At 35.9% G+C, this 16071-nt stretch overlaps 1 protein-coding gene across 4 annotated transcripts in view; it reads right to left on the minus strand.

Moving 5' to 3' along the window:
• Positions 1–415: 415 nt before the first annotated feature.
• The window catches only part of LOC149577229 (SH3 domain-containing protein 2-like), a 64490-nt gene continuing 48834 nt past the window's right edge, over positions 416–16071 (minus strand). For all 4 annotated transcript variants that reach the window (XM_089822786.1, XM_089822767.1, XM_089822794.1 and 1 more), the window contains one exon: positions 416–968. In XM_089822786.1, the coding sequence (XP_089678912.1) occupies positions 852–968 (117 nt within the window). In that variant the 3' untranslated portion in view covers positions 416–851. The remainder of the gene's footprint in view (positions 969–16071) is intronic.

Consider the following 16071-nt stretch of genomic DNA (forward strand, 5'->3'; position numbering starts at 1 on the left):
TTAAATGCAATAAAATATGAAAGAAAATAATTAGTTTTGTAACATTATCTTAAGTTCTTAGCATGGGTGGAAACCACAAATATAGTCTTGTCATTTTTTTTATGGTGTTTTAAATATATGGATCTCCGAGTGACTTGCTCCATGAATTGAATCAATTAAATTCTGTTAACATGTATTTCACTAATGTTACAAATTTTACAGCAGAAACCTGGGATTATAACCATTCCGAGGATTGAGGTTGTCTTGATCACTGGAAGATTGGTGTGAGCCCCTACCCTTAATACTTAAATGCTTATAAAGCATGATGAATGCCATTTCTCTTAGAAATAAAGTGAGATTGTCTCCTTTTTCATTCTAGCATAGGGAGTGTAACTTTGAGATAACATAAAGTAGCATTTATAAAAGAAGATCACGAGGCCAAAATTGTGTTCTCAATTTTATACCAATAATACAATTTTCGATTCAAACAAACTACGAAACTCGAGAGATAAGTCACTGTAAATACTAACTTTGAGCTAACATTGAACTAATGTGAGGTCTGGCTAAACGTAAGTGCCAATTTTAAGTAACCCACAGATTGATTTATATCCCCCAGAACTACAAGCAGTAGATGCCTTCAACATATACTGTTTTCATGAAAAATTCATGACTAGTAATGATCTGCTGATTAATAAGGAAACCTCACCACGACATTTTAAAGGTATGCTCTTAATGCTCTTGAAAATAATGAATTTAATCAATGGCCTAAAACACTGGGGTAACAACCAATACTCAATCAGAAGAAATCAGAATACTTCAACAATTTTGCTGGCTAGAACATGCTTTCGTTTCTCAACATAATTTGATGGAAATCAGAATACTTCGGCCATTTTGCTGGCTAGAACACGCTCTCGTTTCTCAACATAATTTGATGGAAACCATCCTGCTTTGCCCTTGCATTCCCCTTCAGCCCAGCCTGTAGGAGAGACCTGACCAACATTGAAACAATACAAAACAAAAATATCAGTACACAGCAACATAGAGTTTCTATGGCCAGTAAAAATGCTTTTAGAGAAAACCTTGTCATTAAAATTGATCGTCATTTTAACTGTCTGATCCCCTCCCCTTACAACTTCTGACATCAATTAAATTATTCCAAAGATGTAATCTTTACCACAAAGGATGTGTATAATACTTGGGAACCAGTATCCATCTAAAGTGCCACTTGCCAAATTTATATAGAAAATGAATCAGTGCCCGGCTACAACTCCTTTTGTTTCAGAACTACTGTGATAATTCCTTTACATCTCAGTTCTCATAAACAACTTCTATGGCACCTCTATAGAAGGCTTAGGTAAAGCTGGGGTAAGTAGTATCATAAAAGATGATCAAGGAACTTCAAGTAGTATAATAAAAGATGATAAAGGAATTCATACTAGGTCTTTCTCCATTAACTTGCACCATAGAGTAAATTATCCGAATTCTTGACATCACTAACCTATAAGCAAAAAGAGATTCTCAACTAATTATTGGAGTATTCAAAAGGGCCTTGATCAAAATTGAAAAATTGATATTCTGACGATTTAATAGAATTTCTGTCAATATTCTTACATTGAGGCTTAAGTGGCAGATGAGATTGCTAACCATGGGCAAACTCTTATTTAGTAAACTTGATTATTCAAAGGTACAGATGGAACAACCATAATCAGAGCAGAGGATCACAGAAGGGAAACAGAAGCAAGAGAAGAAAACAAATCAGCAAGGCTTGAGCAAAGGGGTGATCAAATTTAGTGTAAATGTGATAAGACACAAACACCATCACTGTGTACCCCTTGAGGGCATCTCCTATTGTCAGAAGACCTAGAACTCAAGGATTTTGTTGCTAAGCCTGAGGTCATGTCTGATGAACTGCCACGACTACCAAAAAAAGACCTAATAGCTTATGTCCAAACTTTATATTGTTGTTCTAGTGTTTCTTTTTGCTTAGTTTCTTGCTATTAGAGGAGAAACAAGTTAAGGATAAAAGACCCGTCTTGTTTTGTTATATATTGTGTCTTTTCCTGCCAATCTGTAGGTACACAATACCCATTTGTCTAAACCTAAGTTGTCAATTCGGGCTTGGGTTCAAAGAAATGGTTTGCCAGTGTGACAAAATTTTGAAATGGGGTTTGGTTTCATTTGGGTTTGTTAGAACAAAATAATGTAAATATTATATATACACATGTATGCATCCTAGAAGCATGAATTAAGATTAGAATGTCACATAGCATCATAATAAGTAAAACAACAAAAACACTAAAAATAACCATAGCATCATAATATCATATCTATTATCAACATCAAAAGATTTAAATAATATTGAGTTCAAATTATATTGTTTTGGCTTTCAACAACTGAAACTTTATACTAGGTTACAATCATCTAATGGATTTTCTAATCTTCTTCTTCTTCTTTATCAAAGACATTAGTTGATTCACAAACAATGCCAATCCCAATGGGTTCAGCTGCACTAATAACATTGTCGCTTTCCAAGTCCTCAAACACTTATTACTTTTTCATTGTACAGACCGTCAGAGATTTGTTTGTAATTAACATCCTACTTGAAAAATGTTACAAGTAACTTGCAACTCCCTTCAACTATTGAAGATAATGTTTGATGTTTAAAATGAGATTTATCACAATAGAGAACTTCCAATTAATCGGTCAGGTGTCATTATCAACAACTGGATATAAAAATTTCATTGGAAGAAATATTGAGGGCAAGTTTAATTTGATGTAATAAATCTGAACTTTGCAGATTTTGTTTTGTAATGGTAAAGATCCTATTCAAATTCCGCAATACTTGTTTTCTGCACTAAATTATAGAATGTTTCTCACTGGAACTGTACTTGGTTTGCACTTACTCTGCCTGGGTCTAACCTGGTTCGACCTAGAGGAACCGGCCTGCCAAGGTTCGAACCCAAGTGGAACCCACAGGAGAAATGGGACAAGGACCAAGGATTGATTCAGGAGGACTGTGAAACTTAAGTCTAAACTCTTGTTAGATTGATTGTATTGAAACAACAACTGTCTCCAGATCACTTGTCTCAGTGAAGGTGGTTTTAACTTTGTTTGGTATTCTTTTTTCATCTAAGGGACCCAATTTTAGAATTGTGTATTTGGCGAATAAGCTATATACCTTTATATACAGAATCCATAAAAAAACTTCCATGGGTAACCCCTTGTGTCAGGTAGTCCAGCATTGATGCTCAAAAAGATTATGCAACTCTGCTCCAAGGGGACCAAAGCTGATATGAATTTTGTTTGAGGCAACTAGTGTGACATACAAACTAATGTAACATTTTACTTGGAGAAATTGTTGCCAATGATATCTTGTGATATGAATATCAGGATTTAACTGTGTGATTTTGAGTCAAACTCGATGACCCATGTTTCATGAGTAGTGATTCAACATGAATCCATCTCTCATGAGAATAAATGGAACACTTAGCACTCATTGGATCTAGGTGATGCTCACAGGGGTGAAGCACCGGGACTTCCCGGGAGGTCACCCATCCCAGTACTACTCCAGCCTGAGCGCGCTTAACTACAGAGTTTCCTCCATAGTTAAACCCAAAGCTTGCAACCCCATTTGCAAAACCTTCACCAAGTGTTGTGCCTTATGAACCATTCATTAGAAAGCCCCTTAAGCTCATCAATTGATAAGTAGGAGATAATTTCCACAGCTAGTCAAATTGTGATATGAATATCAAGATTTAACTGTGTGATTTTGAGTCAAACTCGATGACCCATGTTTCATGAGTAGTGATTCAACATGAATCCATCTCTCATGAGAATAAATGGAACACTTAGCACTCATTGGATCTAGGTGATGCTCACAGGGGTGAAGCACCGGGACTTCCCGGGAGGTCACCCATCCCAGTACTACTCCAGCCTGAGCGCGCTTAACTACAGAGTTTCCTCCATAGTTAAACCCAAAGCTTGCAACCCCATTTGCAAAACCTTCACCAAGTGTTGTGCCTTATGAACCATTCATTAGAAAGCCCCTTAAGCTCATCAATTGATAAGTAGGAGATAATTTCCACAGCTAGTCAAATTGTGATATGAATATCAGGATTTAACTGTGTGATTTTGAGTCAAACTCGATGACCCATGTTTCATGAGTAGTGATTCAACATGAATCCATCTCTCATGAGAATAAATGGAACACTTAGCACTCATTGGATCTAGGTGATGCTCACAGGGGTGAAGCACCGGGACTTCCCGGGAGGTCACCCATCCCAGTACTACTCCAGCCTGAGCGCGCTTAACTACAGAGTTTCCTCCATAGTTAAACCCAAAGCTTGCAACCCCATTTGCAAAACCTTCACCAAGTGTTGTGCCTTATGAACCATTCATTAGAAAGCCCCTTAAGCTCATCAATTGATAAGTAGGAGATAATTTCCACAGCTAGTCAAATTGTGATATGAATATCAGGATTTAACTGTGTGATTTTGAGTCAAACTCGATGACCCATGTTTCATGAGTAGTGATTCAACATGAATCCATCTCTCATGAGAATAAATGGAACACTTAGCACTCATTGGATCTAGGTGATGCTCACAGGGGTGAAGCACCGGGACTTCCCGGGAGGTCACCCATCCCAGTACTACTCCAGCCTGAGCGCGCTTAACTACAGAGTTTCCTCCATAGTTAAACATGGGTCATCGAGTTTGACTCAAAATCACACAGTTAAATCCTGATATTCATATCACAATTTGACTAGCTGTGGAAATTATCTCCTACTTATCAAATGATATCTTGTTTATTATGAACATTTATATAGAGTATTTGCCTGGCATGAAATGCTCATTTATACCAAGGTTGCACGGAGATGTGTGTAGTTGGAAACTCCAGAGATTGGTATCATTACCAATACAGTTATTTTTCGAAAAACGAAGACAGTGGTACATAGAGACGCCATTTTTTCAATATAATCTGAAATTATAGTGGGCTGTAACTATAATTCAATAATACTTTGGAAATTGTAACAACAAAGTTCCCCTACCAACACTAAAATCCCCACTCAATTTCCACCATTACAGTTGCTCTTAGTTGCTCTTAAATTCTTAACCCTTGAAATGGCATCCAAAACCATTAGATCTTTCACCACTAAACCCTGCAAAAGTCTTAGAGACCATAACTGTGCTCCCGTCTCTAGGACATGTCCCAGAAGGTCAGGACGCTTCCCCATGAAGCTATGGTTAATACTTTTCCTGTAAATGTTTGATTAACTTTTCTTCCCTATACCATGAAATCAATTTAACTCCTGTAGTGGCTGTAGAAATTTCCTAATAAAAATAATGTTGATAACAAGGGGGAAAAGGTATATCAGCATTGTATGGTAATGCATTCTCAAAACAACAATCAACCTATATAAAATGATTTGCAATATCGGTTGTGCAATACTAAAGGGATGAAAGTCCAAATTTTTGGGCTGGTATATCTCTTAGAGACTATGTAGACCTTGGAAATAGACCTCGTAAGGAAGGTAGAGCACATAATAATGACTTGAAGAGAAATATCAGTAAACTAACCCTTCCATTTTATGATGCGTCTGCTAAGAATACAGCCAGAGCATGTACTCAAAAATTAGATACTTACTTCCAACTTAACCCCATGCTGGAAAAATGGGCCATCAGATATGCTGATATTCACCTGGATGATATTGCTCATGAATGGTAGCACCACAGGATGATTATGATGAGGCGTGATCAAACAAACTCTTATGCAGAGTTCTGGGACACTCATTGTCAGATTTGATAAGGACCTTGAAATTCATATTAGGGAGTTGGCTCAGTTGAAACAGTGGGTTTCAATGGACATTTATGGATGGATTGGCAAAACCTCTAAGAGGATGGATAAAGGCAGCCATGACAAAGGCTAGAAACACGGATTCTACAACTGCTAAGAGTAAAAATAAGTCCAAAGGACTCTCATCTCATAAGGACAAAAAAAAATCCCTTCTCACAAGGAGTGGGACATAATGAAATTGTTTCAGGTGCAAGCAACCTGGGAAATATCAAGGAGGTATCTGACAGTGAGGAAGAAGACAAGTCAGATGACATTTGGGGCAGCAAGCATAGTGATTCAGTTGATGAGCAATTGATAGATGAGGAACAGTCACCTGAGGAGGTTAGAAGAAGTAATATTGTCACTATGTCTGGTTCGCCTAGATTCAACTCTTTCAGAGCGCATAAAGTCTCGCCGAGTCAGCCAGTGACAGTGTTGATTGACAGTGAAGCTACTCACAATTTCATCGACTCCGCTAAGGTTACAAGGGAAGGCCATCTGACTTAGGTTTTTGAGGCTTTCAATGTTATCCAAGCATATAAATACCATAGCATGCTTACAAAGGGTTCCACAGTTGAGCATCGCACTAGGCAACTACACAGTTGATGATGATTTCTATGTGATTGACTTAGGAGATGTGTATGCTATTATTGGAATGCAGTGGTTGGATTCCCTAGAAAAGCATTCTCAAAGTTCTCAAACAATGGACTTGAATTTGATGGCAAAAAGGTAGTTTTGAGGGGAATGTCCAACGATGCTCCTAGGATTGTTTTAGGCTTTTAGCAAAGAGAATCAAGAGCATTCTCAGAGATGGTGGTGTAGCTACAAGCCAGTGTTTGAAATCCTAAGCATTATCGCACTTCAGATAGATTTGAACAGCCATAGCTTGGTATCAAGTAAGATTACTCCAGGAAGACCACCGATAGAGGATTTGAGCACACTATAGGAAGGTGGTAAGCCTATAAATACAACTACTTACAAAAATCTTAAGAAGTCCAATGAAGAAATTGAGAAGGCTACGAATGGGTCATTTGAAATAGGGCACACTACACCTAGCTCAAGTCCCTTTTCTTGTCCCTTTGTCTTGGTTAAGAAGGAAGCGACCATGAGAATGTGCTATGATTATTGTGCTTTGAATAAGAAAAAAATTTAAGAACAGCTAACCCATTCCCAAGACTGATGAGATATTAGATGAGTTACATGATGCAATCTACTTTTCAAAGATAGATCTCAAACACAGGTAACATCTAGTGATAAGGGAATACAATATCCACAAGACTACTTTCTACTCACTGTTGACAACTACTTTGTAGTCACACTGGATTCCTGGACAATATGAGTTTCTAGTTACGCCCTTTGGGTTAACCAATGCTCCCACTACTTTCCAATTCCCCAAGAAGCATATCTTCAATAAGCAATTGTGAAACTTTTTACCAGTGTTCTTTGATATATACTCATAATAATCAAAGATTGGAGCACCTCAAAAAATTGGTTGAGGTACTAGGTATCATGGAGACATGATCATTATATGCCAAGGCCTCCAAATGTGAATTTGGAATGACAGAAATTTTCTGTTTCTGTTACATCCTCAGTGCTTACAGAGTTTGGGTGCATTGAAGGAATTTTGACAATCATTAATTGGCCACCTCCAACAAGGCTTTCTTGACCTATGCAATTATTATATGGACCTCTAAACAAATCTTACCAAGGAACCTCTATCAAATCTTACCAAGAAAGGAGCTTTCAAATGGAGGAACAAGACTCCACAGGCAATTAATGATCTCAAGGAGGTAATGAGTGCTTATCCGATTGTGGACAGCAAATTCCACCTGGCCTATTGTGCTGGAATGGGATATTTCTTCAGGTGAGGGAATCACAGTAATTTTAATGCAGAACAAATATCACATTGCATATGAGAGCCAAAAGCTCAGGAATAAAGAGAGGCTTTATTCCATCTATGATCAAACAATATTTACCATCATGCGTTGGAAATGATCAAACAGTATTTAGCGGGTGGGAGATTTGTGGTCTAGACTGCTCATGATAGCTTTAAGTACACTTCAGAGAAGAAAAATCTTGACGAAAGGCAACAAAAGTGATTCAACAAGATACAGGCCTGTGATTTTGACAAAGTATGTTAAGGACAAACAGAACATTGTTGTAAATAATCTCCCCTAGAAGTCCACAACTTGTTATTTAACATAGATTTCAGCAAAGAGTTCTCCAAGACCATGTTTGCATGTGAAGTGATGGATAGGAAGATTCAAGATGACAAGCATAAAGTGGTACGTGATGTCATATACTACAAGGACAAGATATATTTGGTTCCTGGGACTAACTTAAGGAGAAATTTTTGAGAGCCATCCATGATACACCTTTGCCAGGACATCCTGGATACTTCAAAACTGGCAAGCAAGTTAGTGAGGGATTCTCTTCAAGGCTTCAAAGATGATTATGTCATGTCAGGGAATGGATGACTTGAGTCAAACAACTCTTTTCCTACTGATCTGCTACACAGCTACACCCACTGCCTATTCTGAAGCAAAGCCAAGTATATCGATGGATTTTATCACTAATCTACGGAGGGTACAGGGAAGTGATTGCATCCTCCGGGTAGTAAATCAACTGACCATCTTTTTTCATTTCTCCTTCATCCCATCAAAGTCTATGACACCACAAGTTACAAAGTTGTTTTACAAAAAGGTATGCTCTAAGGGTTGCCTGTAAACATTGTCAATAACAAGATATCAGATTTCTCAGTGCGTTCTGGCAACTGGGCACACAACTGTTGTCAATTGTTCTTCCCTAGCAGCTCGGATTTATTTTTTTTACTTTAGGTTCAAGATTACCCAGGAATGCATCCCCATGCATAAAATTCTCCTCCCTGTCTCGAAGACATGGGAATACCTCATGAACGTACCCAAGCTGTCCCTGTTTTTGCCAAAAAACAGAGGACACATCTTTGGAACCAGGGGATACCATACCCATATTTCAAGGACGACAGAAGACATCATGGACATCATTTGACCATCCCGGAGATGTTCGGACGTCCTTGGCATCAGGCCAGTTGTTTTCCAAAAAAAATAAACACATTCAATTTTTTTTTAATTTATGTTTTTTGGGGCCCTACCTCTCAACTTTCTCTGAAGGGAAATAGATGTCCCATTTTTTCCTCATTTCAGCATTTATTTGTGAAGGAAAATGAGGAGCACCAGTAGAATTTGAAGGGAGAATTTCTATTTTGAGCAGGGATAGGAGCCAGCTACGAAAAAGATCCAATTGAGGGCAGTGGAGCTGTAAATCCTTCAAAGAGGTAAGTTTCATCCTTTAATTTGATTCAATTTCTTTTAAAGCTTGAAGCACGAAATGTCTGATTTTTATTTTATTTTCTTGCATTTTTTCAGTTTAAAACTGCATTTAAACTCAAAAAACATGAAAAGCAGTAAGACTGAAGTGGAAGTAGTTGGAGGAAACGAAAGTACAAATGTTGAGGATGGTAGTGAACAGCAACCAAACCCATTGAAGTGCCCTTCTAAAACCTTGGAAAAATATGCAAAGGGTTTAGTAGAACACAATTCTTCTACTTGGAGTGATGATTCAGTAAGAGATAAAAACTTTTAATCGTCAATCAATTGAAACCTTGATAAGTATCAAACGGAACTGAAAAGAATGGTAAGAGAACAAATCACACAACAAGACTAATGCACAAGAAATAAGTGGAGAATCCAGGATGGAAAAAACCAGTGAAAAATTCTGCTAGGATTAACTTTCATAATCTAGCCTCACAAAGAAACTTGATTACAATGCTTTACAGGCACCAACACTATGTAGTCACCAAACCCTATTTTAAGAGCACCAACTCTTCCAGATCTGAGCATGAACTCAATATTCAACGATACCAACTGAAGAACACACAAATTACAATTCTAAGCAGTACACACTGCACTTCATCAATGTCATAAATGTTTTCATAAAACAGCTTTCTAACATATACTGCTCTCCCTTTTTACTGTGATGTCTGCATAAATGTAATTAATTTATTCAAAGATATATCACTATTAAAACACTTCTAAAACCTTTCAATATCAGTATCCAAAGAATTTACAGCCCTTACACACGCCGCGGTTTTTATGCTCAGCTTCTTCACAGTATTTACAATCTATTTCAATATTGTTTAAAAACTATGTTTCCAGCACAACTCTCCACATTCGGCCAAAGAACATTTACAATCATTCTCAGAAAACTCAGTTATATGTTCATGACAGAAACAATTATGCGCTTTACATTTTCTGTTTCATTACTTCAACTCAGAACAATGCTTTTATCATGTATGAACTCAAATCAACAATTCACACTTCCTCTATTTTGTATGCCACACATACAACAAATATATACACATTATTGGGTGAGCTAGGCAATGGTTACAACGAGGTTGTAACTTCTTTCAACTGACCTTATATTTGTTGCCAGTGTAAAGTTTCTTACTAGATTTCAATATAAAGCTGACTGATGCAAGATTTTGTTTTGCAAGTTTAAACACTGATGCCAATTAATTTGATTTGCTTCAGAATCTGTCTATATTACTACAGAAATAATAGAGATGTTCTTGTACTTGAGATGCTTTCATTCCTTGATATGCTTCCATTGATAGATTTCAATGTCTAGCAATATCGGGCAGATCAAGTATATGTATAACAAGGAGGGGTGTGAGAGTGAATGGGCATGTCTCCGAATGGAGACATGACCATTCACTGTCACACCTATTTGGTGTTTGATTATCATACCCGTTCAAGTTAGTTTAAACATAACACAAATCTAAACATATGTCAATGATCATAATGAACTTGTTTCATATGCAGCCTGATAATGATCTAAATCACAAGGAATCGGAATGATCTCGATCATGACTGAGATGCCATCTCAGATGAAAGTATATATAGGTGTGCATCGGTTACAAATGCAGCGATCATATGCATAATGATATTAATGGGATTTTATATACATATATATATATATATCTGTGACCACAGTCATTGTCTGACCGAAGCTACATGCTTTAACACTCCCTCTTAGCTATGGAAGACAAAGTGCATTTATATAATTCTCCTTATTTGAGAAGTGATATCACCTAGATTGTCATACACTTCACAAAATCAAACCTCATGATATTCTTTCCAATTATGGTATGTGCACAGATATCAAGTCTCATGATATCTACCATAGGAGATCATGGTATATCCATAGATATTATGTCACATAATACCCACCATGATAAAATGAACATAATGATCTTCTACAAATATCACGTCACATGATATCTATCAATATATCTTTTTAAATATCATGACTTGTCCATGAATATCAAGTCACATGATAGTAATCTAATCATTATAAAGTCGTCAACTTATAATGCTAGAGTCAACATTTCATTATAACAGATCGTCGCCTTTTAATAATGTACATAGGGTAGGCACATAAGTCATAGAGTAACACATATGACAAAAGAGTTTACACTTTAAACAACTTTATTAAAAATAATACAAATTTACAAAGTTGAGACTCAATCTCATAAACTCACATTTCAACCATACCAAGTTTCTTTTTGAAATGATCAACCTTCACCTCAGGAAGAGGCTTGGTGAGAATGTCAACTGTTTGATCGCCTGTATTAATATATTCCAACTAAATAGCTCTTCTTTCCACCATGTCTCTTACGTAGTGGTAAGGGATTTCTATATGCTGGGGTCTATCATGAAATACCAGATTCACGAACAACTTGATACAACTTTGGTTATCAAAGTGAATAGTGGTAGGTTTCAGAGGTTCACAAAATAAATTAGGAAGCAATTTTCAAAACCACACTACTTCTCTTGCTCCCATTGCTACTTCAATCTACTCTACCTCGGTAGAACTCTGTGCGACTAAAGCTTGCTTCCTACAAATTCATGAGATCATAGCTGATCCTAAACTGAAATAACATCTTGATGTGCTTTTCTAGTCTTTTACACTTCCGGCCCAATCAAAATCAGTATATCCATGTAACTCCAAGTCGGTATTCTCATATTTAAGTTCACAGCCAATAGGGCCTTGAAGGTACCTTAATATATGCTTGAAAGCAACAAGATGTATTTCTCGAGGTTCACACATGGACTGACTTAATGCATTCACAGCATAGCAAATATCTAGTCGAGTATTCACAAGATACATCAGAGACCCAATTATCTATCTGTATAAAATGGGATCAATAAGTCTGGATTCAACACTTGCTTCCTTTAGCTTATGTAAATTGGTTTCCATAGGTGTAGACATAGGTCGACAATTACACATTTCAAATCTTTTCAAAATATCGACAGTATACTTCTTTTGATGTAAGAAGATATTCCCAAACTTCTAACGAACTTCCAATGCAAGGAAGTAATGAAGAATCCCTAAGTCCTTCTTGTCAAATCCATGAGTCAATTCTTCCTTACATTGATTAATGAGATGGTCTTCTCCTGTAATCAGAAGGTCATCAACATAAAGTATTAGAATAAACATACCACCTTTAGTTACTTTAAAGTAAAGATTTGGATCAGCATCATTCTTGGTGAATCCAAGACTTAGAAGATATTTATCAATTCTTTCATTCTAGGATCAGGGAACCTGTTTGAGTCCATATAGAGCCCTTTTCAATTTACATACATAAGAGGCAACATCATGAGTCACAAATCCTTTTGGTTTTCCAAGTATACTTCTTCCTCAATCGTTCCATTTAGAAAAGTAGTTTTTACATCCATTTGATGAATTTTCCACCCTTTTGCTGTTGCAATAGCTATTATGGTTCTAATTGAGGTATACCTAGCAACTGATGCAGAAGTTTCTTCAAAGTCAATTCCTTCCTCTTGAGAGAATCCTCTAGCCACAAAACGAGTTTTATGTTTTTCAATGCTACCATCTACAGCATACTTAACTTTGAAGAACCATTTAGATGAAACAACAAATTTTCCTTTAGGTCTAGGAACTATATCCCAAACACCATTTTTTAGTATAGACTGATATTCTTCCACCATTGTATCTTTCCAAACTTGATGTTTAAAAGCTTCAGAACCATTAGTAGGTTCAGAGTTTGGAATCTCACACATGAATGTGTTGTATGTTAATTTTTTAGGTCTTTTTCTTTATCTGAATGTCCCTGAAGGTGCTAGAAATACATCTCCTTCCTCTATAATTTTTTTTGCCCAAAGTGGCATTTTAGAATTATCATCAAGACTCTTCTTGAGTCTCGGGAAGCATCTCATTTTCGTTTGAAGTCTCTTCAGGGTACTCCCTCTGAATCTCAAAAGCAAGAGCCTCTTCTTGTTACATCCCAATTTTTGGCTAAATTTTAAATGTTCCTTTATAAAGTTCGTTACAATTTCAAGTTCGTCAAGGATGATGAAACACAAGGGGAATGGTATGTTACATCCCAATTTTTGACCTAATTTAAAATGTTCATATAGCCGTTGAGGTTCACATGAAGTCAATTGGCAGTTTAATTGGTTATACTACTATGAAATGGTAAGATGGTTAGTCGTTAAAATTTCATGAGAAGATAACATGCTAGTTGATTATTTATCATGAATTCATGGAATTGAAAAGGCAGTTAGCCATTATGATTATTTATGATTAAATAACTTGATTGGTAATATGATTTAACTGCGAAGAATTTCCTTGTAGGAAGCACGTCAAAGGGGTGGAAGCATTGTCAAAAAAGAATTAGGCACAGGAGCATCACTATCACCGAGCAAATGGGTTGAGGACCTAGCGACTTGAACATCAGGATACAATCAATGAAACCGCATGAGCTATTAAATAAATAATTTAAAACATAAAATAATTTAATATACTACGTACCTCAAAAGATTTTAAATGATCTTTCACAATATTATTTTAATATATACCTATGTACGTACACAGATATAAATATAAAGTGGCGCCATAATATTATTTTCTTTGTAATATAATGATGCCACCTCACAAATATATCTACGTGTACGTAGATAAATATAAACCACTATAGTTTTTGATTTATAACCTTCCAACTCTTTTTCCATCTTTTATTCTTTTCCTTGTTTGTAACCAATTAAACACTTGGCATATTAAATTGATAAATATTCTTGTTACGGAAGCCAAGAAGTCATGTCATTTTCCTTTTTATTGAAGTCGTGAGAAGAAGGGGGACATCCTTTTCAAAACAACCAACTACCTTGTTCATGCTACGTTTTTCAGTAATCATTGCCGCCTTCTTCATAACACCCGATTACATTCTTGTTGTGCCGATAACTCTACTAATATCAGTCTATATCTTTTCAAAAAATCCTTCCCACGATTTCATGCCCATTCAAACATTCTACTAGAAATCGTGAGTATTCTTTTGTTGGAGTTGTGTTAGATATTTTGCAAGTAACGATTTGACGAAGTAGCTAAGCATTCAGCAAGAGATTATCTTCAATTTGTCCAAGTTATGTGATTCACCCGAAACCAATATTTCCAATTTGATTTCCTTGTACAAAAGGTGCAATAACATCGAATTTCATAGCTGCAAGCTTCAGTATTTATCATGATGATATCTTGTTTGATATTATAGATTTGAACCTCTTGTTAATTTAGCTTTGTTCATGGCAAGTGAAAGCCAAGTAACCATAGTATGGATCCATAAATCATTATGCCAATGGAGATTAGAATTAAACAATAATTTCTGCAATCTTTAAGAATATAATCTCTCAAATCACATGTTGTAAAAGCTAGAAGTATATAATCAATCATGTTCCAAGCATAGCTATATACTTCTTATCATTGCCTACTGATTTCCGATTTCCATCACAGCTAAACTGTAGTTATAATCATCGGATAGAACCTCTTGAGAAAGAATTATTGAAGATGGAATAAAATCATGATTTATATATACAATTTGGAAATAAGAACCAATGATATTTTTGCTACTTTTAAAGAACATATTCTTTCAAGTCACAGTTTGTGATAAGTTGGAAATATATAATATTCTTTTACCAGTTAAGAATCAAGGATAGAGCCAAATTGCTCTGAGATTCCAAACACCTAGGACTCACCAGTTGTGTAGCCATGGAAGAGTGAAGAGGTGAGAGAAAGGAATCTGATATAACATGAAACAAAATCAAATGTGACATAACAATGTTTATTATTTTTAAAAATGAATCATTTAATAGCTCATGCATGATCATATTTATTGTATTCGCCTGCTATCGAGTCAAGTGGTGTAATTAGATAACAGAATGCTCAGTGGATGACAACGTGTTCCATGTCTATTCTGGGTAGAGAGAGCCTTTCTCGTTAGAGATTGTGTGGGGATAAGTCATGGTCTAAGGTTGGTTGGTTAAGCCCCTTACAATGTTTCCCCCTCTCCACAAAATGTCATGCGTGCATCAGATAAAGATACGCTATGCATTCAAACATTTATCGATAACAAGTAATTTTTACTTTTATGATATTATGATGGATTAATTTAAATCATTGAATTCAATTATCTCCTTTGATGTAAGCAATCTTTCTCATTAATGTAATAGGTAATCATTAGATTGGTTGACCTTCCCACTAAATATGGAATATATCTATAGGATTGATATTTCAGTTTTTCATTTATATGAATAATGATTATGAGCATATCTTCTAATCTTATGTTATCACCACAGTTACCAACAGGAAGAAAAGAAATGATATAGTGGTATCTAATGCCCTAAGTGATACAATGGTATCTAACGCCCTGAATGATACAGCAGTATCTGATGTCCTAATTGATACAGTGGTTTGTGATGCCCTAAATGATCCATTGGTAATCAATGCCCTAATTGATATAAGTGGTATTTAATAGTATCTTCATTTGATTTTGATAAAATGGTATTTTGGATATAGTGGTATTTGTGGACTAACCTGCATGTTTGTAGAAGCATTCCTAAATTGATTTCGGTCTCGAATTCCATAGTACGTAGAATTTAATTTCCATAGTAAAATCATTGATGGCGTTTTCAATTCTTAGTTATGAATTTTGTTTAACTAATTTTAACCATTAATCTCATTCATATGAACATAGCTGATTTCACTATCTTCCTATGAAAATGAAGTAATAACTGTATTTCCTTGATATGTTAAGTTGTTAATTAAGACCCGAAATAAGTATATATTACACTTCTAGGGAACAAGATAAGTCATTTGTATCTAGTTCATCTGAAATTATTGGCTATTTGGAAAGCAATGTCTTCTTCAAAG

The sequence above is a fragment of the Cupressus sempervirens genome, chromosome 1 (assembly GCF_028749045.1).
Source record: "Cupressus sempervirens isolate cs-2001-9-10 chromosome 1, ASM2874904v1, whole genome shotgun sequence".
NCBI lineage: Eukaryota > Viridiplantae > Streptophyta > Pinopsida > Cupressales > Cupressaceae > Cupressus > Cupressus sempervirens.